General features: G+C 45.6%; 1 protein-coding gene across 2 annotated transcripts in view; it reads left to right on the forward strand.

The window, feature by feature from the left end:
* The first annotated feature begins 583 nt into the window (after window positions 1–583).
* Window positions 584–27,079, forward strand: part of LOC131747864 (glycine receptor subunit alpha-4) — a 29,970-nt gene continuing 3,474 nt past the window's right edge. Inside the window, exons 1-8 of one of the 2 annotated variants that reach the window (XM_067023598.1) lie at window positions 584–602; window positions 6,332–6,442; window positions 6,727–6,794; window positions 7,426–7,649; window positions 7,777–7,859; window positions 8,838–8,978; window positions 11,854–12,068; window positions 24,307–24,456. In XM_067023598.1, coding sequence (XP_066879699.1) covers window positions 6,364–6,442; window positions 6,727–6,794; window positions 7,426–7,649; window positions 7,777–7,859; window positions 8,838–8,978; window positions 11,854–12,068; window positions 24,307–24,456 — 960 coding nt within the window. In that variant the 5' untranslated portion in view covers window positions 584–602; window positions 6,332–6,363. Of the gene's footprint in view, window positions 603–2,611; window positions 2,683–6,311; window positions 6,443–6,726; window positions 6,795–7,425; window positions 7,650–7,776; window positions 7,860–8,837; window positions 8,979–11,853; window positions 12,069–24,306; window positions 24,457–27,079 lie in introns of those variants that run through there. The other variant, XM_059049929.2, reaches the window with a different exon arrangement.

Below are 27,079 nucleotides of genomic sequence, written 5' to 3' on the forward strand. Positions count from 1 at the left end.
GGGAAGTATCTCTGGGTGCCCGGAATGCATCTTAACAGATGTTCAGTAGTTGCCTGGAATGTGCCAAGCTCTGGGCTGGGCCCTGGGGATTGGGTGGCTCACATGTCTCTACCCTCAGGAAGCTTGAGAGGTCTGTAGTGGGGAGAGAGTCAAGTAAGCGGGAGGCTTTAACGGAGTGTGACAGTGCTGTGAAGGGGAAGGCGAAGGTCCTGTAGGAACACATTGGATGGTCTCCTAACCCAGACCTGAGGGGTGACAGGGACAGTTCAAAAAGTCTTCCTTGAGAGGGGGACAACAAAACTTAATCCAGAAGGATAAGAGTGGAGGGAAGAGTACTCTGGCAGAGGGAACAACTTGTGAAACAATGTGAAAGCTGGAGAGACAGGGGTCTTGAAATGCATCAGTGGAGGAGCAGAGTTACCAGGTCATGCAGCGCCTTGAAAGCAACAGGGAAGAGTTGAGGAAGGGGAAGTAACAAAATCAAGCTTGTCAGAGGGAGTGAGTTAAATAGGATCAAACGCTTCTGCTGCCCGCCCCCTTTAGTGCCCTAGCCTGCAGCTCTGCCCTGAGAGGCGCTGTAAGGCTTGGTTCCTGCCCACAGAGTAGGGATTGTGATGCTTACAGAAAACACGGAGGGAGAGTAAACAGGTGAAAGAGCTGCTCAAGATATTTTCAGGAAAATTAGTACTTTGTATTTTGTACTTACTGGCCATATAAGCATGATTTCAGGCTTGTAATGTTTCCAGTCCCAATTCCAAAAGCCCGGCTCTGCCATCAACATTTCAGCGCGTAATCTTTAAAATTACCTTCTTTCCCTTTCATTGGTGGTTTAAAAATTCCTCTTCTTTAATAATAACACAACCGCAAGGGAGATGCAGCACAGGTTCTACCCATCATTGCCTCTAAATGGGTCCCTTTGAAGAGCTTGCAATCCCCGCACACCCTTCTCTGGTGGGGCTGAGGGGCCACTGTCAGCGCTGGAATTGACCCCTATAAAGTGGCACCGACTCCTCCCCTGAGTACACACTCAAGAACTCAGATGAGCTGTTGTGAGTTTCCACTGCAGAATAAATGAAACCATTTTGCTTCTCACAGTCGTAATTTAGAAAGAGAGCATGAGAAAATGGAGATAATGTGAAGTTGAGAGAGAAAATGGGAATGGAGAGAAAGTGAGGGTGAAAGAAGAGGGGGAGACAGACACAGAAGGTGAAACCCAGAAAAGAAACAGGAAGGGATATTAGAGATGGAGAGAGTAAAGATGAAGGAAAGCTTCAGGGAGAGAGGGAGGAAGAAAGTAGAGAAAAAGAGGGAGGGAGGGAGGGTGGCTGAGGCACTTGAGGAAGTCTCAGAGCGGTTCAGGCAGTGCTTGAGCAAGTTTGGGGAAGGGTAGACAGGAAAAGAGCTGCTCAAGCACCTGGATGCTGCAAGCAAATGGGCAGAAGCAAGGGGATGGGGACTGGCCCACGCTCCCTGCCTCTCTACTCCATCCTGGGCTTCAGGGCTGCCAGGTCATTGCTCTTGGCCCCCTTGACTCCTCTGAAGCTTGCAAAGCCTGCTGTGTACCAGGCCTGCCCTGCCCCTGCCAGGGACACCTATTCCTCCTCACAGCCTAGCCAGGCTGGGGAAAGGGGGTTTCAGAAAGCTACAGAGAGCCCCCCAAGCTCAGCAGAGATGAGCTAAGGGAGGTAAGCAGGCAGGAAAGAGGATGCACAGCTACAAGGATGAAGATGGGTCATGCAGACAGACAGATGGACAGACTGATAGTCAGGCAGACATAGGAGAACTCCGAAGTTCCTCTGCCTTATCCATCCCTTGTGTCTCCACCCAGAGGGTTGAGGAAAAACCACCCCTGCCCTCAGCCTCCTCCTCATCTCCTCTCAGCCCTGAAGCTGTCAGCTGGAGGAAACCCAGTGGCTCCCCTAAACCCCCTTAGGTCTTTTTCCCCCTTACAAAAATCATTAAGCCTCTAGAGTTAGGCCACAGCTTGGCTCCAGGCTAAAAGGGGAACTGCTGGGGAGGTTGGGGAATCAGGGCAGCCTGCATGCACTCCTCCAGCTGGACACTTAGAAGCTAGACAGAACACCTCCGGCCCTCTCCAGGCTGCAGCAGCAGTCCAAGCTCCTCCCCAGCACACAGCACACAGGCTCGCTGGGAACCCCACTCCAGCTGCTGGCGACTGTGCCTTTAAATTGCTGCTTTCAGAGGGTGCATCTCAGGGGGAGGTGGGAGGGAGGGAAACATCTTCCTACAGCCTCCCTCTTCCCTCCCCTCCAAGACTCTCCAGGGTTTAGAGAGTGATTGCTGCCCCAAAAGAATCTCCTTCAGCACCCCAGGAGGCAGGCTGAGGCCCTCCGGAGCCCCAGGTGAGCCAGAGAAGGAGCAGGTTATCTGTGTCAGGATCACTTCCAGGGGGATAGTTCTGGCCCCTCACTGGTAAGGACGGGGCAGAAGAGAGAAGAGGAGAGAGCGTGCAACTCCTAGCCCAGCCCTCCTTGGGTTCCTTGCAAGTGGCCCAAGTAGGAAGAAGGCTCTGTACTTTCGGCGTTCCAGCCCGGATACCCTCTCTCACCTCGGCAGCCAGGCTGAGAAAGGACTCCAGGGTCCCCGCAGCATGACAACTCTTGTTCCAGCAGCCCTCTCCTTCCTTCTCCTCTGGACCCTGCCAGGGCAGGTCCTCCTCAGGTGAGCTGAGTGGGGGTGAGAAGGAGATGCATGCAAATACCGGCTGGGGGTAGCAGGGGCTCTGGCACAGTTTCCTTGAAGTTTACAAAAAACCCACAGTCTGGAAGGCTCCAGGGGAGGACACACCCTCCCCCAATCAGATCCCAGGAGACTTTCATAAAGAATGTCAAAGCTCCAGAGCAGGTGGGAAGGCTTCTGCATGGGTGAGACTTTCCTGGGCCAGGATAGGGGCTAGGGAGTGAGCCCCGGAACAGAAGCCATCTGTCCTGCCATGCAGACCTATCTCCCTACCAGCTTGGCCACACATTCCTCACATCCTTAAAAATGACACCAACATCTGCCGGCTGCTCACCCGAGAGATTTCAAGGAGCAAGGATTTTCCCAAAACCACATCAGAATGATGTTGGCTGACAAACCCTTGGCCCTCTGCAGTCACCTTACCCTGCCCGGGGGGAACCTGGCTGCTCACTGTTCCTGGAGGGGCACTAAGTGGCCATCATTTCCTGGGCTTGGGGGCAAGACATGCTTTGGGCTCCTTGTAAAGGGCCTCCCACCATTCTCACTTTCTCATTAGACCAGGAGCCATTCTAGGTGCATAGGGTGAGCTGAGGAGGAAAGCTGGCTGTGCCTTGGGCTGAAATGGTCAGAAGAATGCCTCCCAAGGTGGAGGCAGGTGAGTGCCACCACAATATCGTCCTCCTCCTCTTCGTTCAAAGAGCACGCCAAGATCTGCCTGACTCTGAGGAGCCTCCTGCCTCACTGCTGGCAGACACATTAGGGGGCAATCAGGCAGGGATGCAGTGGGAGGGGGGGCAGCGATAAACTTCTTCAGAGTGAAAAGCAGCCTGAAGTGCAATAGCAACTCAGCTGGAGTTGATAGGAGGATGCAGGCAGAAGGGGGTACCCAGCTGACGCTTGCGGGCCCTGCTGGAGGGGACGTTGCCTCAAGGCCCAAGCTTTGGTGGCAGCATTCCCAATTGAGAGGTTAGAGCAAGGCAGTCCCTTAGGAAACCTTGAGACCAAATCCTTCATTGTATTTATAGAAACTGAGGCCTAGAGAGGGCAAGTGACCTGGCCAAGGTCACTTAAGTGCCCAGAAACAGAATCAACGTTCTCCCCTTACCCCACCCCAGGGCCTTCCATGAGAAAGATTTTCAGCTCTGGAACCTCCCTAGTCCTGCCAGTGTTTGGAACTTTCCAGGAATGAAAGGGAGCAAGGAGAGGCCGCACACGGTGACTCTGCTTTCAGGTCCGCAGACAAGGTAACCCTGCAAAAGCGGGGCTGCCACGGCTGTTGGGTCCCAAGACAGCTGAGCCCACAGCCAGTCCCAGGATCCTGGGGCTGGAGCTAGCGGGAGAAGTGACATGAGAGTGAGGCTGAGGACGGCGGCAAGGGTCTGGCTGCTCCACCTGCAGGGCCACGTGGCCTCCCAGCAGGCAGGTAACAAGCAGCCAGTAGCAGCACCTGGCCAGTGTGGACACCCCATGGTGAAGCCACAGACTTCTGCTTGCACCAGCACCACCACCCGCCTCCTTGGGTTTTCAGAGCCTGCTTAGGCCACCTGCTCTGGCCACCCCCGCTCGGGGCCAAGATGGCCTCTGTTCCCAGGGTAAGAGCTTCCTCCTGCTCATGGGATTCAAGGAAGCAAGACTCTAAGGGTCCAGGTGTGGCTGCCACTGACCTTCCCCCACTCTGGTTCCTTGGCAGCCCACCCTGGGCTGCTTGCATCATGGTATTGCGGTAGGTGGACTTAGTTTTGAGGTCAATAGCTCTGGGTTGGAATCTTGGCTTTACCATTTAGGAACTGTATGATCATGAACAAGTCACTCCATCTTGCACTCCTCAACTGTAGCTGGAGAATAATAAGAGTGATTATTGAGAGGACTGATGTGAGAACTATACTAGATAAAGAGTTTAGCATGGTGCCTCAGTTATTTGTATTATTCTATCAGTCACTGGTAGGTACCTAGATTGACTGGGAAAGAGGAGCTCGCTGGTTCAAAAGAGACTTAGACCCAGAAGGACAACAGTCACCCCACCTCCCAGCCCCAGCAATGCAGCAGCAGTAGTGGCAGCAGGGGAGCTGGCTCTGGTGATGATGGCAGGATGGAACAGGAGGCACAGGACCCAGCCAGGAGTCCAGCCTGAGCTCAGTGTGAGCCCCACCCCTGCCCTCAAGCCCTTGCTGAGCTCCTGGTCCCTGGTCTCGCTATTGGCTGGTAAGCAGACAAGCAGGCATATGGAAGGAACTTTGCTGCTCTTAGAGGGAAACTTGTCAGGGGAGAAAGGGGCTGGCCTCTAGGCTAGGCCAAAGCACACTGGCCCCCTCCTCAAAATGAAGCTCTTAGGAAGAAAAGATGGGAGTTGACCTTCACAGTATGGCCACGTTACTGGGAGGCTTTTCCATGCTTCTGGAGCCCTGCTTTCTTGCCTATTGTATTGCCAAGGTGAGATTACCTGCCTGCAGGTGCTACAACCCTGAACTGAGGTTCAGCTCAGAACGTAGCTTCCTGCTGGAACCAACACCAGAAGCCAAGCTGCCCTCTCCAGAAGCTGGGTCCTAGCCCCTGAGGGATCAGCACGAAGGCCAAGCAATGAAAACCATCTCTCAGGGCTGTAAATTGCCCTTGAGCCCTTCCCATCCTTGGCTAGGCCAGATGTACAAAGCATTGCCACAGCCACATTATTTCTGTCACTCTTGTTTGAGCATGTTCAAGGCACCTTCAGAAGGAGAATACTGGATGAGTCCTCAGCCTTGGGTTCAAGTCCTGATCCTGGGCCCTGTGTCACTCACCAGCTGTGAGACTTTGGGCAAGTCACTTTTCTTTTGGACGGTCTATCTCTCTATCTACCCATTTATTAGATTCCACATATGAGATCATATGGTATTTGTCTTTCTCTGTCTGACTTATTTCATTTAGCATAATACCCTTCAAGTCCATCCATGTTGCTACAAATGGCATTATTTCATTCTTTTCTATAGTTGAGTAGTATTCCATTGTATATATACACCACATCTTCTTTATCTGTTTATCCGTTGATGGACACTTGGGTAATTTCCATGTCTTGGCCATTGCAAATAATGCTGCTATGAACATGGGGGAGGTGCAGATATTTCTTCAACATTGTGATCTCATTTCCTTTGGATAAATACCCAGAAGTAGAATTGCTGGATCATAAGGTAGTTCAACTTTTAATATTTTGAGGGGACTCCATATTGTTTTCCACAGTGGCTGCACCAATTTATAGTCTCACAGATTACTCCTTTGGAAGCCTCAGTTTTCTCACCTATAAGATGCAAATAACAGTTTTCACCCCCATCACACTGAGAATTTTGAGGGCAAAAAGATCTAATATATGTGAAAGCAATCTTCTAGGACTAACTATTGAGCCGCTGTGTTGGCTTATGGGTTTCTGTACTTCTCATTTTGCAAGTGGTCACCTAGAAACCCATCTCCTAATCCTGTACTTCTCATTTTGCAAGTGGGCACCTAGAAACCCATCTCCTAATCCTCCTGCCTGATGGAGAGACCAGCCAAAGTGGGGAGGGAACAAGGAAGGAGAGGGTCTGTGATAAAGGCACAATACAACAGATCTCAGTTATTAATTCTTTATCTCTCCTGTCCAGGGTGGCCTTGGCAAAAGAAGAAGTCAAATCTGGGACCAAGGTGTCCCAGCCCATGTCTCCCTCTGATTTCCTGGACAAGCTTATGGGGCGAACATCTGGATATGATGCCAGGATTCGGCCCAATTTTAAAGGTAAGAAGCATTCATCCTACAAAAAACCCCTCCCTCCCACTTCTTTTGGGGACATTCTGCCGAGCTAGCCCCCATTGCCTACCTCAGGGCCAGGAGGCTGGAGGTACAGGGCTGGCTCCCACAGCTCAGAAGGAGCGTTCCCTCCCCATCACCCATGGGCCTGTGTGCCAGGCACTGCCTTCTCCCAGCAGTACCCTGGCCTCAAGCTCAGGGAGGGAGTCTTGGAAACTTCTCCCAGATTCCTGGAATGCCCTGCCAATATGGCTGTGCTTTGCTACCCTTAGGCCCTCCTGTGAACGTGACCTGCAACATCTTCATCAACAGTTTCAGCTCCATCACCGAGATTACCATGGTAAAGCATCGCCCTGCTCCCACTTCCACTCTAGTGTGAATGGGTGAAGGCTACCAGATAGCAAGACTTTCCTCCCTCTGCCATCCTCTCCCTGTTTCAGGGTCATGGCTAAAGCCATGGGATGTCCAAAATCGGTCACTGGGAGTTTATATTTCCCCAGCCCAGGGTTTTAGTGGCTAAAGGTAGACTAGCCTAAGCAGCAGATGGTCCAGTTTGGAAGGTAGCTTGATGCATAGCATCAAGGCTTGGAAATCAGATAAACCTGCATTCAAACCCTGACTCTACCATCTCTTAGGCAGGTTACTCAAATCTGTCTTTGTCTCAGTTTCCTCATCTGTAAAATGGGGATCATAACAGCACCCTCCTCTCAGGGTTGACATGAGATTTAAATGAGATGATGCATATGAAGAAAGCACTTAGCAGAGAGCCTGGCACATAGTAAGTATTTAATAAATGTCTTTTTCCTTCCCTTCTTTGCCATATCAGCCCAAAGCAGGCTCCTTATCCAGTGGAAAGTGTCCACTGCCCCTGAGATACGCTCCCAGCATTTCCTCCTTGTGGCCCTCCTGCCCAGGTAGGCTTGCTAGGCCCTTGCAATAGCACTGCCTCTGATAGGCCCATCTCTGTTCAGGACTACGGGGTAAATGTCTTCTTGCGGCAGCAGTGGAACGACCCACGCCTGGCCTACCGAGAATATCCTGATGACTCACTGGACCTCGATCCCTCCATGCTGGACTCGATTTGGAAGCCCGACCTGTTCTTTGCCAATGAGAAAGGGGCCAATTTCCATGAGGTCACCACAGACAACAAGTTGCTGCGCATCTTCAAGAATGGAAACGTGCTCTACAGCATCAGGTGCAGCTGGCGTACAGCCAGGAGAGCTCGGGGCAAGGGGTAGAGGCTGAGGGGTGGGTGGAGGGTTCCCTGTGCTGTGCTGAGCCCCAGTGAGCTGGCCTAACTTCTTTCTTACTGTTCCTGCCAGGCTGACTCTCATTTTATCCTGCCCAATGGACCTGAAGAACTTCCCCATGGATATCCAAACCTGCACGATGCAGCTGGAGAGCTGTAAGTGTCCCCAGAGAGTCACAGAGTGAGGCCTGAGATACCAGCTAGTTAACCCCATGCAATGATATTCCAGACAGGAGAAGGGCAGCCCAGAGTGAGGATGGACTTCCCCAAGCACACACAGTGAGCTCTTGGCACAGGTGAGACTAGAAGCCAGGGCTTGCTAACACTCAGCCCAGTGTGCTTTTCCATCCCCTCGCTATTGGCAGGTCTGGCTGCCCCACAGGGCTGGGGAATGGGAAGGCACCAGCCTTACATACAAATGTGAGTTCATAAACCACCTTCACATGCAGGTCCTCATTACACCCTCTGAAAAGTAAGTGGAGCATTTTACAGAAGGGGAAGTGACTGGCCCAAAGTCACAAAGCTACTCTGGGCCAAGGCCCTACACTGGACATCCATGAGCTTGGTGTTTCTGCTCCCATTTCTTTTTTTTTTAGATGTTGGGGGTTGGAGTTTATTTATTTATTTATTTGTGGCTGTGCTGGGTCTTCGTTTCTGTGCAAGGGTATGCACATTGTCCCATGCATGACTGGCAAGGTATAAATAGCTCTTTCCTCCCTGGAGTGAGGTGGCAGTAGCCCCAGCTCTGAGGCTGGCTCAGCTCAAGACATGTGGTCGGTACACATGCTTACTCCCCTGGGTTTGAGATGGGGCAGGAGGTTCCCAGCTGGTTTCCTTGACATCTTTCCAAGCCTTTTGATGTGCCTTCTAGGTCTGCCAGAATAATTTCTGTTTGGGCCTTTCTAAAGCTTGAGAACTAGGTAGAAGGAGAGGAACCTTTTTGATTTACCCACTTAGGCTGGGCCCATGAGGCAATGGTTTTCTTCCGAATGGTTTACCTTTCCAAGATGAGCATGAAACTCCTAAAACCCAGGCCTTATTCCTCATTTGTTCTTTCCTGCCAGTTCTAACCCTCTCCCTATCCCCGTCCAACCACCACACTCTGCAGTCCTCTGCCATCTCTGTCACTTTCAGTTGGCTACACCATGAATGACCTCGTGTTTGAGTGGCTGGAAGATGCTCCTGCTGTCCAAGTGGCTGAGGGGTTGACTCTGCCCCAGTTTATCTTGCGGGATGAGAAGGATCTAGGTTATTGTACCAAGCGCTACAACACAGGTAAGAACCCAAGATCTTTACTGGCTGTGGGCCACAAGAGGGCCTCCAGATGGGAGGGAAAGGGGCAAGGCAGCTAGCCTCTACTGGAGACCCAATCTGTACCAGATGTGGTGCTAAGTGCTTCATATGTCTTATCTCATTACGGTAGGGGTGATCAGCCCCATTTCTCAGAAGGAGAAAACTGAGGTTCTAAGAAGTTGAATCAGTTGGCCAAGTCACACAGCTAGTAAATGGCTGATTTAGAATTCAAATCCAGATCTGTCTAATGCCAAAGCCCTTGTTCTTGTCCCTATCACGCGCTGCAGAACAAATGGTCCTGTGCCAGTGAGTGGCAGGAGTGTTCCACCTGTCCTGGGGCCAACTTCATGTGGAAAGTGGGGAAGCTACATCTGGGAGTAGTCAGTGAGTACACTGAACCAGGAGAGAACAGAATTCAGGTCACCAGCTGGCTTACCATCCACACCTCCTACCATTGTCCCCACTGCCCAACTCTCATGAATTGGCTTGGTTTCCCAGGTGTGAAAAGCATGCCAGGAAATGGAGAGGAGCTGGTTTTCCAGCCTGAGCGTCTGCAGCTTCCCTAATCACTGCTGGCTCCTCATTTCCCCTGGCAATTTGGCTGTGAAGAGCTATGACCCTGAGATGGAGGCCACAAGCTGAAGAGGGGAGATCACACTCCAATGGTGTGCTGATATGCTTTGGGTGCAGCCCTATGAATTTGTGTGTGAATGTGGAGGTGCAGGTAGCTGGGGAGACGAATGAGCCATTGAATTTAGAAAATGCTGGCGTGAGTGGAAATTGGTATAACCTTTTTTAGGGAAAAAAACCTGGCATTTTGTATATAGATTGGTGGGTTTCAAATTTTGGTGTGCATTATATTTCCCTGGGGAGCCTGTTAAAATATTGATTCCTGGGTTCTGCCTCTCAGAGATTCTGATTACATGTGCTTGGAGTGATGCCCAGAAATCTGTGTTTGAACAAGCATCCTGAGGATTCTGATGCAGGTGGTCCAGGGGGCACACTAAGAAACTTTAGTCTGGAAGCTAAATTTGTTTCCCTACCTGTTGATCCAGGAATTCCACTGCCTGGAATTTATTATAAGGAAATATTCCAAAATATCATATGGACTTTAGACCCAAGTGGGTTCCTGGGTCACTGTTTATATTAGCAAAAACTTGGAACTGCTCTAAATATCCACCAATAGGGTGGAAGTTAAGTAAATTACATAGCGCATCTGCTTGGTGGGATATTACCCAGACGTTTAAAAGAATGCTTGCAAGGTGCTTATATCAACATGGGAAACTTCAAGTGGAAAAAGCTAAGATTCAAAGTTGTATATACAGAATGATTCTATTGTGATGAAAGAGACAAACCAAAAGCATGTGTTTAAAAACCCTGGAAGGAAATAGCACTAAGCGTTTCTAAAGCAGTATGATACAACAGATAAGAGCAAGAACTCGAGTCAGAGCTGAGTTTGAATTCTGGCTGCACCATTTACTAGTTGGGTGCCCTTGAGCAACATAACTTAATCTCTTTGAGCCTCAGTATCCCTGTCTGTAAAATGGGAAATAATAATTTTACCTGCCCCAAAGAGTTGCTATGGGATTTAAATGAGATAAACTATATAAAGTCAGGGCACTTAGTAGGGGCTTGACAGATGTCAGCTTATGAATATTATCATTCTTTCTCTACTTCTCACTTTCGTTCTGTGCTAAACAAGTGTTAATTTTGTCATTGAAAACAAAACTGCTATCACCAAAAAAAAAAAGGAAGGAAGGAAGGAAAGAAAGGAAAGAAAATATGGATACCTAGCCAAAAGATGTCATGGCAAGAAGCCCAGGGTGGATGGACTCAGGGAAGAGTAGGAGATCACAGCATCACATGGCATGTCAAAGCCATAATCAGTCATTGATGAAATCACTAAACTTGAGGAATCAGACAGTCCTGTTAAGAGCAAGCCTAGGCCAGAATAAAATAATAATATACACATCCTCTGCTTTTTGCTTTGGATATCCTAAGCGTCTGCTGCCAGAAGCTCTGAGCTAGTGTTTTCTTAGCCTTGGGGAGTGGAAAGCAGGGTAAAGTGAAGATGGCTGGCAGAGGAAGCGAGCATTGGTACATGTGCCTGGGGCTAATGCACTTTTTGTGGGTGGAATAGAATGCTGCTGCCAGATGCTTTCTGGGAACCCGCTGCCTGCTGTCCAGAGCTGGTCTCTGTTAGACATTGTTTCCAGATGTTTGCTATCCTGCTCTTCTTACTTGCTTAAGACACAGGTGGTGTTTATCTCAGTGAATCGTTGCCAGAGAGCTTCAAGGGTCCCAGCACGCACAAGCTAGGCTGCTGAGATTTGAGTGGAGTCTAAACTCGTTTTGTTAATCATGAAAATAGTACCAGCTACCTACATGCTCAACACCTCAAATATATTATCTCATTTAATTCCTACAACTGCCCAATGACGGAGTTGATATTGTTGTTACTCTATTTTACAGGCAAGGAAACTGAAGCTTTAAAAGCTTAGGTGTTTTGCCTGAGGTCACACAGCTAGTGAGTGGAAGGTTCAGGATTCAAACCCATACAGTCTGGCTCTGGAGCCCTCCCACCCTTAATCCTCTTGCAGTGCTGTCTTGGGGAAGGCCTTGTGCTGGCAACTAAAGTGCTGGGAGCAAGAGGTCAAGTCCCCAATGGCTTCTCTGAGAGTTTCCTCAAAACATGCATCTGGTGCTCCCTGGGGCCATTTCGAAAGGCTCATTTATTGGCACAGGTTAGGTGCCCAGAGGCTGTGGCCCCCAGAAATAGAGCTGCCCTAGTCCTGCCTCTCAGGCTCAGCTGCAGGCTGGGGACCTGGGGCCTGATACCTCACCTCTTTCCTTGCAGGGAAATTCACCTGCATCGAGGTAAAGTTTCACCTGGAACGACAGATGGGCTACTATCTGATTCAGATGTATATCCCCAGCCTACTCATCGTCATCCTGTCCTGGGTCTCCTTCTGGATCAACATGGATGCTGCCCCTGCCCGGGTGGGCCTAGGCATCACCACTGTGCTCACCATGACAACTCAGAGCTCTGGCTCCCGGGCCTCTTTGCCTAAGGTGAAGAGACATGCAAGGGAACTTGCTTGCCATAGAGCTCCCCATTTCCCATTCAGCCCGTTCCCTCCTGCTGACTATTTTCCTTGGATTTAAGGAAGAGAAGAGCCATCAAGCAAGAGCAGGTGGTCTGCATTCTCTTCCCCCAGAACATACCGCTAATAACATTGCTAATAGTGTGGAGGCTGGGGTTGCAGATGCTGTCTGGCTGGGGAACGAGTAGAGACAGTGCTGACTTACTTTGACTTTCATCAGGAAACACTAGCATGTCCAAGATTAAAAGACCCTTAGCAAGTAGAAAGTCCCACTCCCTCATGGTACACATGAGGGCATTACAGCCCAGAGAGATAGAATGACTTTCTCAAGGTCATGCTTCACAAGAAACAATCAAACAATCCGACATCTGTTTCTTGCTATGTCAGAAATCGGATACTATTACAAAGAACTCTAGAGACAGTGTCCCTTCTTTTGGAGTGAGAAAACTTTGAGGTAGCAAATAGCAATGAAAGTCGGTAGACTCTGATCACCTAGGGCCTGGTGATATTTTGATTACGCAGAGAGATTTGTGCTGATGGAACTGGGCCTAGGTTCTCCCTGCCTCATGTCTTCATGTGCAGAATTTAGAGGTCGTCTCCTCAATGTCCTTACAGTCAGCAAGGCTCTGAGGAAATCAAGGAGCAAACTCATTCATTCATTCAATAAATATTTACTGAGCACGTACTATGTACCAGGCACTGTACTAGGCCGTGGAGAAATAATGGGAAACCAGAACAACACAGCTTTTGCAGATCTTCCAGTGAATATATTCCCTCTTTCTCTGTATTGATGGAAACTAGGCCCTGTGATCGCCCATCTCCCAGTGTTTTTTTTTTTTTTTTTTTTCATTTTTATTTATTTTTTTTTTTGTGGTACGCGGGCCTCTCACTGTTGTGGCCTCTCCCATTGCGGAGCACAGGCTCCGGACGCTCAGGCTCAGAGGCCATGGCTCACGGGCCCAGCCTCTCCGCGGCATGTGGGATCTTCCCGGATCGGGGCACGAACCCGTGTCCCCTGCATCGGCAGGCGGACTCTCAACCACTGCGCCACCAGGGGAGCCCCCAGTGTTTATTTTTAAGAAGATTTTTACTGGGGACTTAAACAGGGAGTAATCCAGACACCCAGAGTGAATTTACAAATTTGCTATATAGTGGGGAGGTGGGGGTGGGGGTAATAGTGGTTAAGAGTAAGAGAATAGAGTCAGGTAGATTTTTATTTAAGCCCCCACCTTGTCATTTACTAATGGTGATCTTAGGTAAATTCCTTAACATCTCAGTCTCCTCACCTGTAACATGGAAATATTAACTCTCCCATAGGGTTATTGCAAGTAATAAATAAGATAATGTATTAACACAAAGAACAGTGTTTGGCACATAATAACTGCTCAATAAATGTTAACTATTGTTATAATTATTAGGGGTGTAGGTGGAAAGAACTGGGTGGTAGACCTAGGCCTAAAGCAGCTGGTGGTGTTTCCAATTATTTTTGAGTCACCAGGAAACCTTTGAGGTGGTCCTAAGCCCTCTAGGGATAAATAGTGACAAAACTCAGATTAGGATCTAATGTCCTAGGGGAAGTTGTCAGAGATCACTTCCTATACAAGCATACTTCCTTTTATTGCACTTCACTTTATTGCAGTTCGCAGATACTGCGTTTTTTAACGACTTGAAGGTTTGTGGCAACCCTGTGTTGTCAGGTGATGCTTAGTATTTTTTTTTAGCAAAAAGTATTTTTTAATTAAGGTATACACATTGTGTTTTTAGACATTATGCTATTACACACTTACTAGAGACTACAGTGTAGTGTAGACATAACTTTTATATGAACTGGGAAACCAAAAGTTTTGTGTGATTCGCTTTATTGCAATATCTGCTTTATTGCAATGATCTGGAACCGAACTCACAATATCTCCAAGGTAGGCCTGTAAATGTATTTCCTAAATAGACAAGGATATTGAAGAGGCTCTGAGAGGCAGACTGGGCTTAGGTGAGGGCTACAGGGCCAGGTGGGGCTGCGGTAGTGGCCTTGTATGAAGGCCAGAGGCAGAAAAGTAGTTCAGACCTAAGAACCCTGCCCTTGTTTATTGCCACTGCCACACAGGAAGGAGATTCTCCTCTAACTCAGGGAAATGCTGCAATTTATGCCTTATTCTTGCTGAGAGAACTTTTTCCTCCAGTCCCCTCCTGTGAGCGAGCACAACCATCTGCTCCCAGGAATCACCTTGTTTTCTCTTATGGAAAAAATGGACTTTGCTGGAGGATTGTTTGATTTGGTTTGATTTGGGGTGTGGGTTGCAGTATTTGATGCCTTATCAGATTTTGATGACCTTTTCTTTTTACGTATATATATATATATATATATATATATATATATGTATTTATTGAAGTATAGTTGATTTACAATGTTGTATCAATCTCTGCTGTATAGCAAAGTGACTCAGTTATATACATAGAGACATTATTTTTTCATATTCTTTTCCATGGTGGTTTATCACAGGATATTGAATGTAGTTCCCTGTGCTATACAGTACGACCGTGTTTTTTATCCATTCTATATATACCAGTTTGCATCTGCTAATCCCAAACTCCCAGTCCTTCCCTTCCCCAACCCACCTCCCCTTTGGCAACCACAAGTCTGTTCTCTATGTTGGGGACCGTTTCTTGGCCTCATTGGCCAATAAGCAAAATATGTAGGCATGCACCCCAAATTAAATAGCTTCATTGGCCAGCCCCACAGAGCAAGTGACTAAGTCAGGGAACTTCCAATCACTCTTGAGTTTGTGCAACATTAGATTTTATGGGAGCCCCAAGGAAAAAGGTGGGGCTAGGTCAGGGGCTTCTGAAAGCCACAGCAATTCTACCCCCAGTACAACTCTAGTGTCCAGGATGAGAGCAGCAGACGCTCGCTTTGTAAGGGAACTCAGCTGGGATGGCCATTCCCCATGCTTCCGGAAGCCACTCCTTCTTTGCCTTTATGAGGGCTAGGGCTCTCAAAGGCACCCATGGCTGTCTCTTTGCCAGGTTCTTGATCTATACAACTGCAGGTGGCTCAGGGCATAATGGAAGGGTTAAATGGAAGTTTTTACCAGACACTGACAGATTAGACCTAAAGTTGCCATGGGCAGGAGGGACCCAATTCTTTCAAAATCTTGTAATCTAAATGGCTCACAGCTCTTGGTGCAAGTAGTAACAAGGAGGGCCAAGACAGCAAACAGAAGCCAGCAGAGACAAATACAAACTATCCATCCATTCATTAATTCAAAAGAGACTATGTGCCAGGCACTCAGCTAGGCACAGTGAACAAGATGGAAACAATCCCTGCCACTGAAGAGCTCACAGTCTAGTGAAGGAAATAGCCAGATATATTTGATGGATGCTAAGAAGGTGTAGGTAACCTGAGCACATACAGTAGGGGCAACCAACCCAGACTAGGATGATTAGGGAAGACTTCTCAGAGGATACGGTATCTGAAGTGAATGTTTAAGTAAAAGTTATCGTGGTAAAGGAGAGATACAGAGAGAGATTATTTCCTTGGGAGACAACTGAAATTGATCATCATGGCAGGGTCATAGATTGCAAGGGACGAGATGAGGCTGAAGTAGTAGGCAGGGACTAGATGTCATGCTAAGGGGAGCATTGACTGCATCTGAAGGATAATGGAGAACCACTGAAGGGTTGTAAGCAGAGGAGTGGTATGATCAGATTTACATTTTCAAAACACAATTCTGGCTGCTCTTTGGAGAACAGATTGGAGGTGGCAAGCATAGATGCAGGGAGACGGTCTAGGAAACTTGCACTCCTTCGGATGAGCCAGGATAGCAAGTGGATGGATTCCACAGATATTTAAGGTGTATTGTTGACACATGTATTGTTAACAAGACTTTCTTTCTGCTGCTTAAGGTGTCCTTTTCTTTTGATGGTCCAAAGTCCTTTGAGGACCTCCCTTGTCATTACCTCATTATGGATTTTTGTAGCACTTAACATCCCTGGGGGCACAGTGGGACAGGGAGATGGTGAATGAAATAGTATGACCTCTTAGTAAGTGTCAAAGTGGAAACACCAAGGGATGTTTAATCAGGGTTGCCTAGCAATCCACCACTACCATCTCAGTGGAACTGCCTTAAAAAAAAGAGCAGAGTTTCTCAATTTTTTTTACACACACACACTGTATTTTATTTTTACAAGAGATAAACTGACACCAAGCATTGTAAATTGATGACCACAACAAAAGCAACAATGATTGCAATTACCAAACATGAAACACACTCATACTATGTCATAATATTGACATTCAGTCCAGTCCGGTAATCCTCCACTGTAACAGCTCCTTTACTTTGCAGTGAAAATTGATTTGTATATTTTTTGCCTCTGAGTCCTTGTGGGATTTTTTTTTTATTCAAACAGAAAGTCACAAAAATTATAATCATCCTCATCAGTTCACTCAGTCCCATGTAATTAATTTTTTTATCTTCATCTTTTGTTAGCACTTTTATGAATTCATCAGTTTTCCATTAGAGTTCTGAAAATACTTATTCATTCAGTTCAGCAGTATAGTCAGTTACCAGAAACCTGTACTTGTCAGAGTCTTTTCCATGAATTCCTTGAAGATGAAACCCTTTTATAGGAACATTTTTGCAAAAGCATCAGAGTACACCCAGAACTGTCTGTAAATGACAAAAGACTTAAAAATGACCATGGTTAAAGATTTGATGAAAGTTCACAATAATGCAGTTGACAAGGAAATTTAGTTATTTCTGAGATATATATTTAAAAATAATAACTAGAATTATGACTTACTATACCAGAACACATAAGATTTTTAGGAATTTCATGTAATGTCTGAAACATTTATATTAACATATTTCCACACAAATAAGCCAAAGAAAGTTTAGTATTAGTTGTTTTTATGTTTGTTTCTTTGTATTTTATACTGCAGGTTCTTATTAGTCATCAATTTTATACACATCAGTGTATACATGTCAATCCCAATCGCCCAATTCAGCACACCACCATCCCCACCCCACCGCAGTTTTCCCCTCTGCTGTCCATACATTTGTTCTCTACATCTGTGTCTCAACTTCTGCCCTGCAAACTGGTTCATCTGTACCATTTTTCTAGGTTCCACATACATGCATTAATATACGATATTTGTTTTTCTCTTTCTGACTTACTTCACTCTGTATGACAGTCTCTAGGTCCATCCATGTCTCAACAAATGACTCAATTTCATTCCTTTTTATGGCTGAGTAATATTCCATTGTATATATGTACCACGACTTCTTTATCCATTCATCTGTCGATGGGCATTTAGGTTGCTTCCATGACCTGACTATTGTAATTAGTGCTGCAATGAACATTGGGGTGCATGTGTCTTTTTGAATTATGGTGTTCTCTGGGTATATACCCAGAGGTGGGATTGCTGGATCATATGGTAATTCTATTTTTAGTTTTTTAAGGAACCTCCATACTGTTCTCCATAGTGGCTGTATCAATTTACATTCCCACCAACAGTGCAAGAGGGTTCCCTTTTCTCCACACCCTCTCTAGCATTTGTTGTTTGTAGATTTTCTGATGATGCCCATTCTAACTGGTGTGAGGTGATACCTCACCGTAGTTTTCATTTGCATTTCTCTGATAATTAGTGATGTTGAGCAGATTTTCATGTGCTTCTTGGCCACCTGTATGTCTTCTTTGGAGAAATGTCTATTTAGGTCTTCTGCCCATTTTTGGATTGGGTTGTTTCTTTCTTTAATACTGAGCTGCATGAGCTGTTTATATATTTTAGAGATTAATCATTTGTCCATTGATTTGTTTGCAAGTATTTTCTCCCATTCTGAGGATTGTCTTTATGTCTTGTTTATGGTTTCCTTTGCTGTGCAAAAGCTTTGAAGTTTCATTAGGTCCCATTTGTTTATTTTTGTTTTTATTTCCATTAGTCTAGGAGGTGGATCTAAAAAGATCTTGCTGTGATTTATGTCAAAGAGTGTTCTTCCTATGTTTTCCTCTAAGAGTTTTATAGTGTCCAGTCTTACATTTAGGTCTCAAATCCATTTTGAGTTTATTTTTGTGTATGCTGTTAGGGAGTGTTCTAATTTCATTCTTTTACAGGCAGCTGTCCAGTTCTCCCAGCAACACTTATTGAAGAGACTGTCTTTTCTCCATTGTATATCTTTGCCTCCTTTGTCATAGATTAGTTGACCATAGGTGTGTGGGTTTATCTCTGGGCTTTCTATCTTGTTCCATTGATCTATGTTTCTGTTTTTGTGCCAGTACCATATTGTCTTGATTACTGTAGCTTTGTAGTATAGTCTGAAGTCAGGGAGTCTGATTCCTCCAGCTCCGTTTTTTTTTCCTCAAGACTGCTTTGACTATTTGGGGTCTTTTGTGTCTCCATACAAATTTTAAGATGATTTGTTCTAGTTCCATAAAAAATGCAATTGTTAATTTGATAAGGATTGTGTTGAATCTGTAGATTGCTTTGGATAGTATAGTCATTTTCACAATATTGATTTTTCCAATCCAAGAACATGGTATATCTCTCCATCTGTTAGTATCATCTTTAATTTCTTTCATCAGTGTCTTATAGTTTTCTGCATACAGATCTTTTGTCTCCCTAGGTACGTTTATTCCTAGGTATTTTGTTCTTTTTGTTGCAATGGTAAATGGGAGTGTTTCCATAATTTCTCTTTCAGATTTTTCATCATTAGTGTATAGGAGTGCAGGAGATTTCTGGGCATTAATTTTGTATCCTGCAACTTTACCAAATTCATTGATTAGCTCTAGTAGTGTTCTGGTGGCATTTTTAGGATTCTCTATGTATAGTATCATGTCATCTGCAAACAGTGACAGTTTTACTTCTTCTTTTCCAATTTATATTCCTTTTATTTCTTTTTCTTCTCTGATTGCTGTGGCTAGGACTTCCAAAACTATGTTGAATAAGAGTGGTGAGAGTGGGCAACCTTGTCTTGTTCCTGATCTTAGAGGAAATGCTTTCAGTTTTTCACCATTGAGAATGATGTTTGCTGTGGATTTGTCATATATGGCCTTTATTATGTTGAGGAAGGTTCCCTCTGTGCCCACTTTCTGGCGAGTTTTCATCATAAATGGGTGTTGAATTTTGTCAGAAGCTTCTTCTGCATCTATTGAGATGATCATATGGTTTTTCTTCTTCAATTTGTTAATATGGTGTATCACATTGATTGATTTGTGTATACTGAAGAATCCTTGCATCCCTGGGATAAATCCCACTTGATCATGGTGTATGATCCTTTTAATGTGCTGTTAGATTCTGTGTGCTAGTATTTTGTTGAGGATTTTTGCATCGATATTCATCAGTGATATTGGTCTGTAATTTTCTTTTTCTGTAGTATCTTTGTCTGGTTTTGGTATCAGGGTGATGGTGGCCTCATAGAATGAGTTTGGGAGTTTTCCTTCCTCTGCAATTTTTTGGAAGAGTTTGAGAAGGATGGATGTTAGCTCTTCTCTAAATGTTTGATAGAATTCACCTGTGAAGCCATCTGGTCCTGGACTTTTCTTTGTTGGAAGATTTTAAATTACAGTATCAATTTCAATGTTTGTGATTGGTCTGTTCATATTTTCTGTTTCCTCCTGGTTCAGTCTTGGAAGGTTATACCTTTCTAAGAATTTGTCCATTTCTTCCAGGTTGTCCATTTTATTGGCATAGAGTTGCTTGCAGTAGTCACTTAGGATGCTTTGTATTTCTATGGTGTCTGTTGTAACTTCTTTTTCATTTCTAATTTTATTGATTTGAGTCCTCTCCCTCTTTTTCTTGATGAGTCTGGCTAATGGTTTATCAATTTTGTTTATCTTCTCAAAGAACCAGCTTTTAGTTTTTATTGATCTTTGCTATTGTTTTCTTTGTTTCTATTTCATTTATTTCTGCTCTGATCTTTACAATTTCTTTCCCTCTGCTAACTTTGGGTTTTGTTTGTTCTTCTTTCTCTAGTTCCTTTAGGTGTAAGGTTAGATTGTTTACTTGAGATTTTTCTTGTTTCTTGAGGTAGGCTTGTATAGCTATAAACTTCCCTCTTAGAACTGCTTTTGAGGCATCCCATAGGTTTTGGATCATTGTGTTTTCATTGTCATTTGTCTCTAGGTATTTTTTTATTTCCTCTTTGATTTCTTCAGTGATCTCTTGGTTGTTTAGTAATGTACTGTTTAGCCTCCATGTGTTTGTGTTTTTTACGTTTTTTTCCCCTTTAATTCATTTATAATCTCATAGCGTTGTGGTCAGAAAAGATGCTTGATATGATTTCAATTTTCTTAAATTTACTGAGGCTTGATTTGTGACCCAAGATGTGATTTATCCTGAAGAATGTTCCATGCGCACTTGAGAAGAAAGTGTAATCTGCTGTTTTTGGATGGACTGTCCTATAAATATCAATTAAATCTATCTGGTCTATTGTGTCATTTAAAGCTTCTGTTTCCTTATTTATTTTCATTTTGGATGATCTGTCCATTGGTGTAAGTAAGGTGTTAAAGTCCCCCACTATTATTGTGTTACTGTTGATTTCCTCTTTTATAGCTGTTAGCAGTTGCCTTATGTATTGGGGTGCTCCTATGTTAGGTGCATATATATTTATAATTTTTGTATCTTCTTGGATTGATCCCTTGATCATTATGTAATGTCCTTCCTTGTCTCTTGTAACATTCTTTATTTTAAAGTCTATTTTATCTGATATGAATATTGCTACTCCAGCTTTCTTGTGATTTCCATTTGCATGGAATATTTTTCCATCCCCTCACTTTCAGTCTGTATGTGTCCCTAGGTCTGAAGTGGGTCTCTTGTAGACAGCATATATATGGGTCTTGTTTTTGTATCCATTCATCAAACCTGTGTCTTTCAGTTGGAGCATTTAATCCATTCACGTTTAAGGTAATTATAGATATGTATGTTCCTATGACCATTTTCTTAATTGTTTGGGGTTTGTTTATGTAGATCGTTTTCTTCTCTTGTGTTTCCCACTTAGAGAAGTTCCTTTAGCATTTGTTGTAGACCTGGTTTGGTGGTGCTGAATTCTCTTAGCTTTTGCTTGTCTGTAAAGCTTTTGATTTCTCCATCGAATCTGAATGAGATCCTTGCCGTGTAGAGTAATCTTGGTTGTAAGTTCTTCCCTTCCATCACTTTAAATATATCATGCCACTCCCTTCTGGCTTGTAGAGTTGCTGCTGAGAAATCAGCTGTTAACCTTATGGGAGTTCCCTTGTATGTTATTTTTCCTTTTTCCCTTGCTGCTTTCAATAACTTTTCTTTGTCTTTAATTTTTGCCAATTTGATTACTGTGTGTCTCAGCATGTTTCTCCTTGGGTTTATCTGGTAGGGGACTCTCTGCATTTCCTGTCTATTTCCTTTCCCATGTTAGGGAAGTTTTCGACTATAATCTCTTCACATATTTTCTCGGGTCCTTTCTCTCTTCTCCTTCTGGGACCCCTATATTGCGAATGTTGTTGCGTTTAATGTTGTCCCAGCGGTCTCTTAGGCTGTCTTCATTTCTTTTCATCCTTTTTTCTTTATTCTTTTCCACAGCAGTGATTTCCACCATTCTGTCTTCCAGGTCACTTATCAGTTCTTCTGCCTCAGTTATTCTGCTATTGATTCCTTCTATTGTAGTTTTCATTTCAGTTATTGTATTGTTCATCTCTGTTTGTTCTTTAATTCTAGGTCTTTGTTAAACATTGCTTGCATCTTCTCGATCTTTGTCTCCATTCTTTTTCTGAGGTCCTGGATCATCTTCACTATCCTTATTCTGAATTCTTTTTCTGGAAGGTTGCCGATCTCCACTTCATTTAGTAGTTTTTCTGGGGTTTTATCTTATTCCTTCATCTGGTACATAGCCCTCTGCCTTTTCATCTTGTCTATCTTTCTGTGAATGTGGTTTTTGTTCCACAGGCTGCAGGATTGTAGTTCTTGCTTCTGCTGTCTGCCCTCTGGTGGATGAGGCTATCTAAGAGGCTTGTGTAAGTTTCCTCATGGGAGGGACTGGTGGTGGGTAGAGCTGTTGCTCTGGTGGGCAGAGCTCAATAAAACTTTAATCCGCTTGACTGTTGATGGGTGGAGCTGGGTTCCTTCCCTGTTGGTTGTTTTGCCTGAGGCAAGTCAACACTGGAGCCTACCTGGACTCTTTGGTGGGGCTAATGACAAGACTCTGGGAGGGCTCACGCCAAGGAGTACTTCCCAGCACTTCTGCTGCCAGTGTCCTTGTCCCCATGGTGAGCCACAGCACCCCTCCCGCCTCTGCAGGAGACCCTCCAACACTAGCAAGTAGGTCTGGTTCAGTCTCCCTTGGGGTCACTGCTCCTTCCCCTGGGTCCCAATGCACACACTACTTTGTGTGTGCCCTCCAAGAGTGGAGTCTCTGTTTCCCCAAGTCCTGTCAAAGTCCTGCAATCAATTCCCACTAGGCTTCAAAGTCTGATTCTCTAGGAATTCCTCCTCCTGTTGCCGGACCCCCAGGTTGGCAAGCCGGATGTGGGGCTCAGAACCTTCATTCCAGTGGGTGGACTTCTGTGGTATAAGTGTTCTGCAGTCTGTGAGTCACCCACCCACCAGTTATGGGATTTTATTTTACTGTGATTGCGCCCCTCCTACCATCTCATTGTGGCTTCTCCTTTGTCTTTGGATGTGGGGTATCTTTTTTGGTGAGTTCCAGTGTCTTCCTAGGGTTTCTCAATCTTAGCACTATCATCATTTTGGGTGAGATAATTTTTCTTTGATGTGTGGGTTGTGGGGGTGTCCTGTGCACTGTAGGATATTTAGCAGCTTCCCTGGCCTCTACCCACTAGATGCCAGTTGCCAGCACCACCCCAAAATTCTGCAACCAAAAATGTCTCTAAACATTTTGAAAGGCCCCTGGTGGGGTGGGGTTGGAGGGAGTCAGCCCTGGTTAAGAACCACTGAGGTGGAAGATTTCTCTAGTGAGACCTGCTCCTTACCTGGAGTCTGCAGCAACCTCACTGTCCAACACAGCAGAGGCTGATGAAAAAAGTTACCTGTCATTAATCCTACTCCTGCTGGGGAGCCCCATAAGGTGAGCTCAGCTGCTCAAAACCATGTAGGGAGGTGATCTGATTGAGGAAGTGAAAGGACTTCATAAACCTGAGCTCTGGCCTCCCTTCTGGTCCCACCCAGCCACAACCCTGCTTCAGGAGAAGTGAGCATTCACTCTTCACAAGGGAAATAGGAGAGAAAAGTACAGTCATCCCTCAGTACCAGTGAGAGATTGCTTCCAGGACCCCCTGCAGATACCAAAATCAGCAGATGCTCAAGTCCCTTACATTTGGCCCTTCATATCCTCAAATGCAGAACCCATGAATACAGAGGGCTGACTGTACTTAAAGGCTACCAAGGCAGGTAGTAGAGGAGAGCACTAAGGAATGGATAGGCGGAAGCCAGCAATGCTTTGAAATGAGAAAGCATCCATAGCAGGGGGTGGATTGTACACTCCATTGGGATCCCTGCCCTGTTCTGCTCTTCATTGTAAGACATGAGGCCCTCACTCACCACTCAGTTCAAATCCTCACCAGGGTCTCTCACAAAGAACAGCAGGAAAAAATCACAAGGTCAAAGAATAGGATTGGAGGAAGGAAAAGAAGGACCTCTTAGTCTGATATTGAGACTACAGCCTAGGTAAAGGGCAGCACCACTGAATTGAAAGCCCAGGATCCCCAAGCCCTACTGCTATCTTCTCACTGGGTAATCTTGGCTAAGACTTTTCCCCTCTAGGCCTCCAATTTCCTCATGTGTCTCACGTGGGAATAACGCACCCCACCCAATTACCACCACAGCTGTGGTGACCCTAGGAAAGAACAGAAGGCAAACAAATATAGCATTCATGTTCATTGCTTTTTACTGAAAGAAAAGAATCAGAAGACAAGAATGAAAGTAATAAGAAGCAGAAGCAGAAGTATTGAAAGAAGAAATAAAGAAAGGAAAAGAAGTGTAGGGAGGAAAGGCAGATGGAAGTGGAGGGTGGAGAGGGCAGAGAAGTGAAGGATGATGGGTAGCCCGATCTCTTTGACATGGGCCTTCAGACAATGGGACATATCATGGGAAGCTTCTTTAAAAACCAGAAGAGATTCAGGATAAAACTGAAGAACAGCAGGCAGTTGATATGGGTTGGCAACTCAGTGGATAGGCCATGGAAGGACTCCTGGAAAGTTGACTGCTCCATTGGTGGGTGTTGCAGGTGTCCTACGTGAAGGCAATCGACATCTGGATGGCTGTGTGCCTCCTCTTCGTGTTTGCTGCCCTGCTGGAGTACGCTGCTGTCAATTTTGTCTCCCGTCAGCATAAGGAATTCATGCGACTTCGAGGAAGGCAGAAGCGCCAACGCATGGTGAGTATAAATAGGGAGGGGCCCACTTCCTTTCTCCTTTGGACTCATTCCTCCCTACTACTCCTCCCACAAACCAAGACTCGACCTAGGCTGCAAAGACTAGACAAGCAATCAGGACCCTGGATTCTAGTCCCAAGCTGGTCACAAATAAGCTAAGTACTTTAACCTCTTTGATTCCATTTCTTTTTCTGTTCAATGGGACATTAATTCCTGTAGGGCAGTCTAGCAGACTGATTAAGAGCATGGGCATAGTAAGCACTGAAAAAATGTTAGCCAATATTAGAACATTGTCAAGTTAGTTAACATGAGATTGCTTTGAGAATAAGTAGTGGTTGCTCCTGACTCTCCTCCCACCCAGGAGGAAGGTACCCCAAGGTGTCATGTACTGTTTGGTGGTTAAGAATTCAGATCAGGCATTGTTGCCTTTCTAGGGGAGCATTATAAAAGGGTCCCCATAACTAAACTGGAATTGAAAAACCACCACTTGCCTCTTCTGGCTGTTGGATTTCTTCACCTTGATCTTCATTGGGTGCATCAGATTTGTTGGGCATGAGCTGTTGTTCTCCCTCGCTCTTGTTTGTTAACCCCATTTCTTCTACAGTAGAGTGATCACCTGGGGAAATAGAGTAGGGAACTTGTCATCATGACAACAGAGGCAGTTCTTCCTCCCCACCATTGCCTAGACCATAGGTGCTAGGTACGTTGCCATGACAACAGAGGTGCCTGGGCCACTCTCACAGAAGCCAGTGCCCAATTATGAGCAAAGCTAAAAGCCTTTGCTGAGCTACATACTGGTCACTTAATCATCAGACACACAGAGCTCTGGCCTGTCTTGAGCTCTGACTCCTTGTTTTCTGCCTTATCTGGAGGCTCCAAAGCCAAGCAGAAGGCACATATGACCTCTTGGGGGAGAGGAAACAATGTTCTATCTAAGCCCACTGGCTCTAGCCTGTTGGGGCCACTCTAGCACTAAGGTTCTTCTCTCAAGAATTCTTAACATCCCACCTCCCACTTCAGCTGCTCCTGGAGTACCCTTACCATATGTCTGCACTAAAATTATCCTCCGGGATTTCATGTTCCTTGCTAAGGTCCCTTTCTGCTGAGGGCAGGGCTCCTGCCTCATCTAGTGGTTTGTTGGAATTTATCAATTCTTGCCTCGCTTCAGTCCTTGAGTTGTGTCCTGGGAAACACGCCCTCTGGTGGACTGATTCATAACTACATCTCCTTGAGTAGGACCGATTCTTCAAGAGACCTAAAAGCCTTCGTATCCCATGCTGAGACTTAGAAAAAAATACATGAGGGCTTCCCTGGTGGCGCAGTGGTTGAGAATCTGCCTGCTGATGCAGGGGACACGGGTTCGTGCCCTGGTCCGGGAAGATCCCATGAGCCGCGGAGCAGCTGGGCCTGTGAGCCATGGCCGCTGAGCCTGCGCGTCTGGAGCAAAAAATACATGGACTTGGCAGAAGGGCAAGAAAAGCAGATGCATCCTTTTCTAAGCTAAATGTCCCCACCTCCTTTTTAGCTGTGTCAAGCCTGCCCGCAGGTACCAAAATCTTATCTTTATAAGGGTTTTGATCTTGATGCCTTCTCAATGCCTACCTTGGGAAAGAAGAGCAGGCTGCCAACCAGTCCCAGAGTCCTTTTGCCAGCTAGATTGCCTGTGTGGGTGCCCCAGCAACAGAAGATTGCTGCTGTTACTGTAGAGCTACTCCAGGTTGACACTAGTCCCGCCCCCTTCCCTGGACCTCTCCAACCTCCAACTGCCCATGGCCTATCCCCTCCTGGTCATGTATAGGGTGATCCTGATCTCATAATTAAGTCTGTCATAACCAATGCTCAATAATTGCAAAGTTATAACATCAGCCTGGGCCCTGCTTAGGCACCTGGATCCTGCCTCAAAGTGGACTGGGCTTATGATTAATATAAATAAAATCTGAAAACCAAAACCTGTGCCATTAGTCCTGTCCCTTTTTGAGTTTCCTAAAGCCACTGCCATCCCAGAAGAAATGAAGCAGAATCCTAGAGGTCACTGATCAGGCTGAAAAAGTTGATGCAGGGTTAATCCATTTCTAGAACCTCTCTCTGGGCCCTGCTGTTCCAGCTAGAGGAGCAGTTTTTAGTCTTGAGAGGAGCCCTCTTAAGGGAGAGAGAGAATCCATGTGATTTTCAGGGATCCCTTAGTCAAGAGCAAGTTAGGAGTATTCTAGAAGCCAGCCAGCTGTTCACCCAGCTCCAGACTTCATTCTGTTCTTCTCAAATCTCTCCTCAACTACCCATCTCCATAGCATGGTGATCTCCTTCCATGTCACGGTCTAAAATATTGGCTTGGCCAGAAAGTTCATTCGAGTTTTTGGGCAACCCAATAGCTCAATGTTTTTCCTCAGACATTTCCACTTTGTCTTCCCAACTAGTCTAGAAACCCCACAGGGAAGAGTCTGTCTCTCCTTTTTTTATAATCTCAACAGGCCCTGGCACCAGGTTCTGGACACAGCAGCCACAGAATCTACTCCACCAATCTTTGCAGGCTGATTGGCAAGGGCTCTCTTTCAAGATGGAGAGAGAAAAAGCCTTACCATTATCAACAGAATAACTTGAGAAATGGAAGAAATTTCAAAATACTGCC

Source organism: Kogia breviceps, chromosome X (genome assembly GCF_026419965.1).
Source record: "Kogia breviceps isolate mKogBre1 chromosome X, mKogBre1 haplotype 1, whole genome shotgun sequence".
Classification (NCBI taxonomy): Eukaryota; Metazoa; Chordata; class Mammalia; order Artiodactyla; family Physeteridae; genus Kogia; species Kogia breviceps.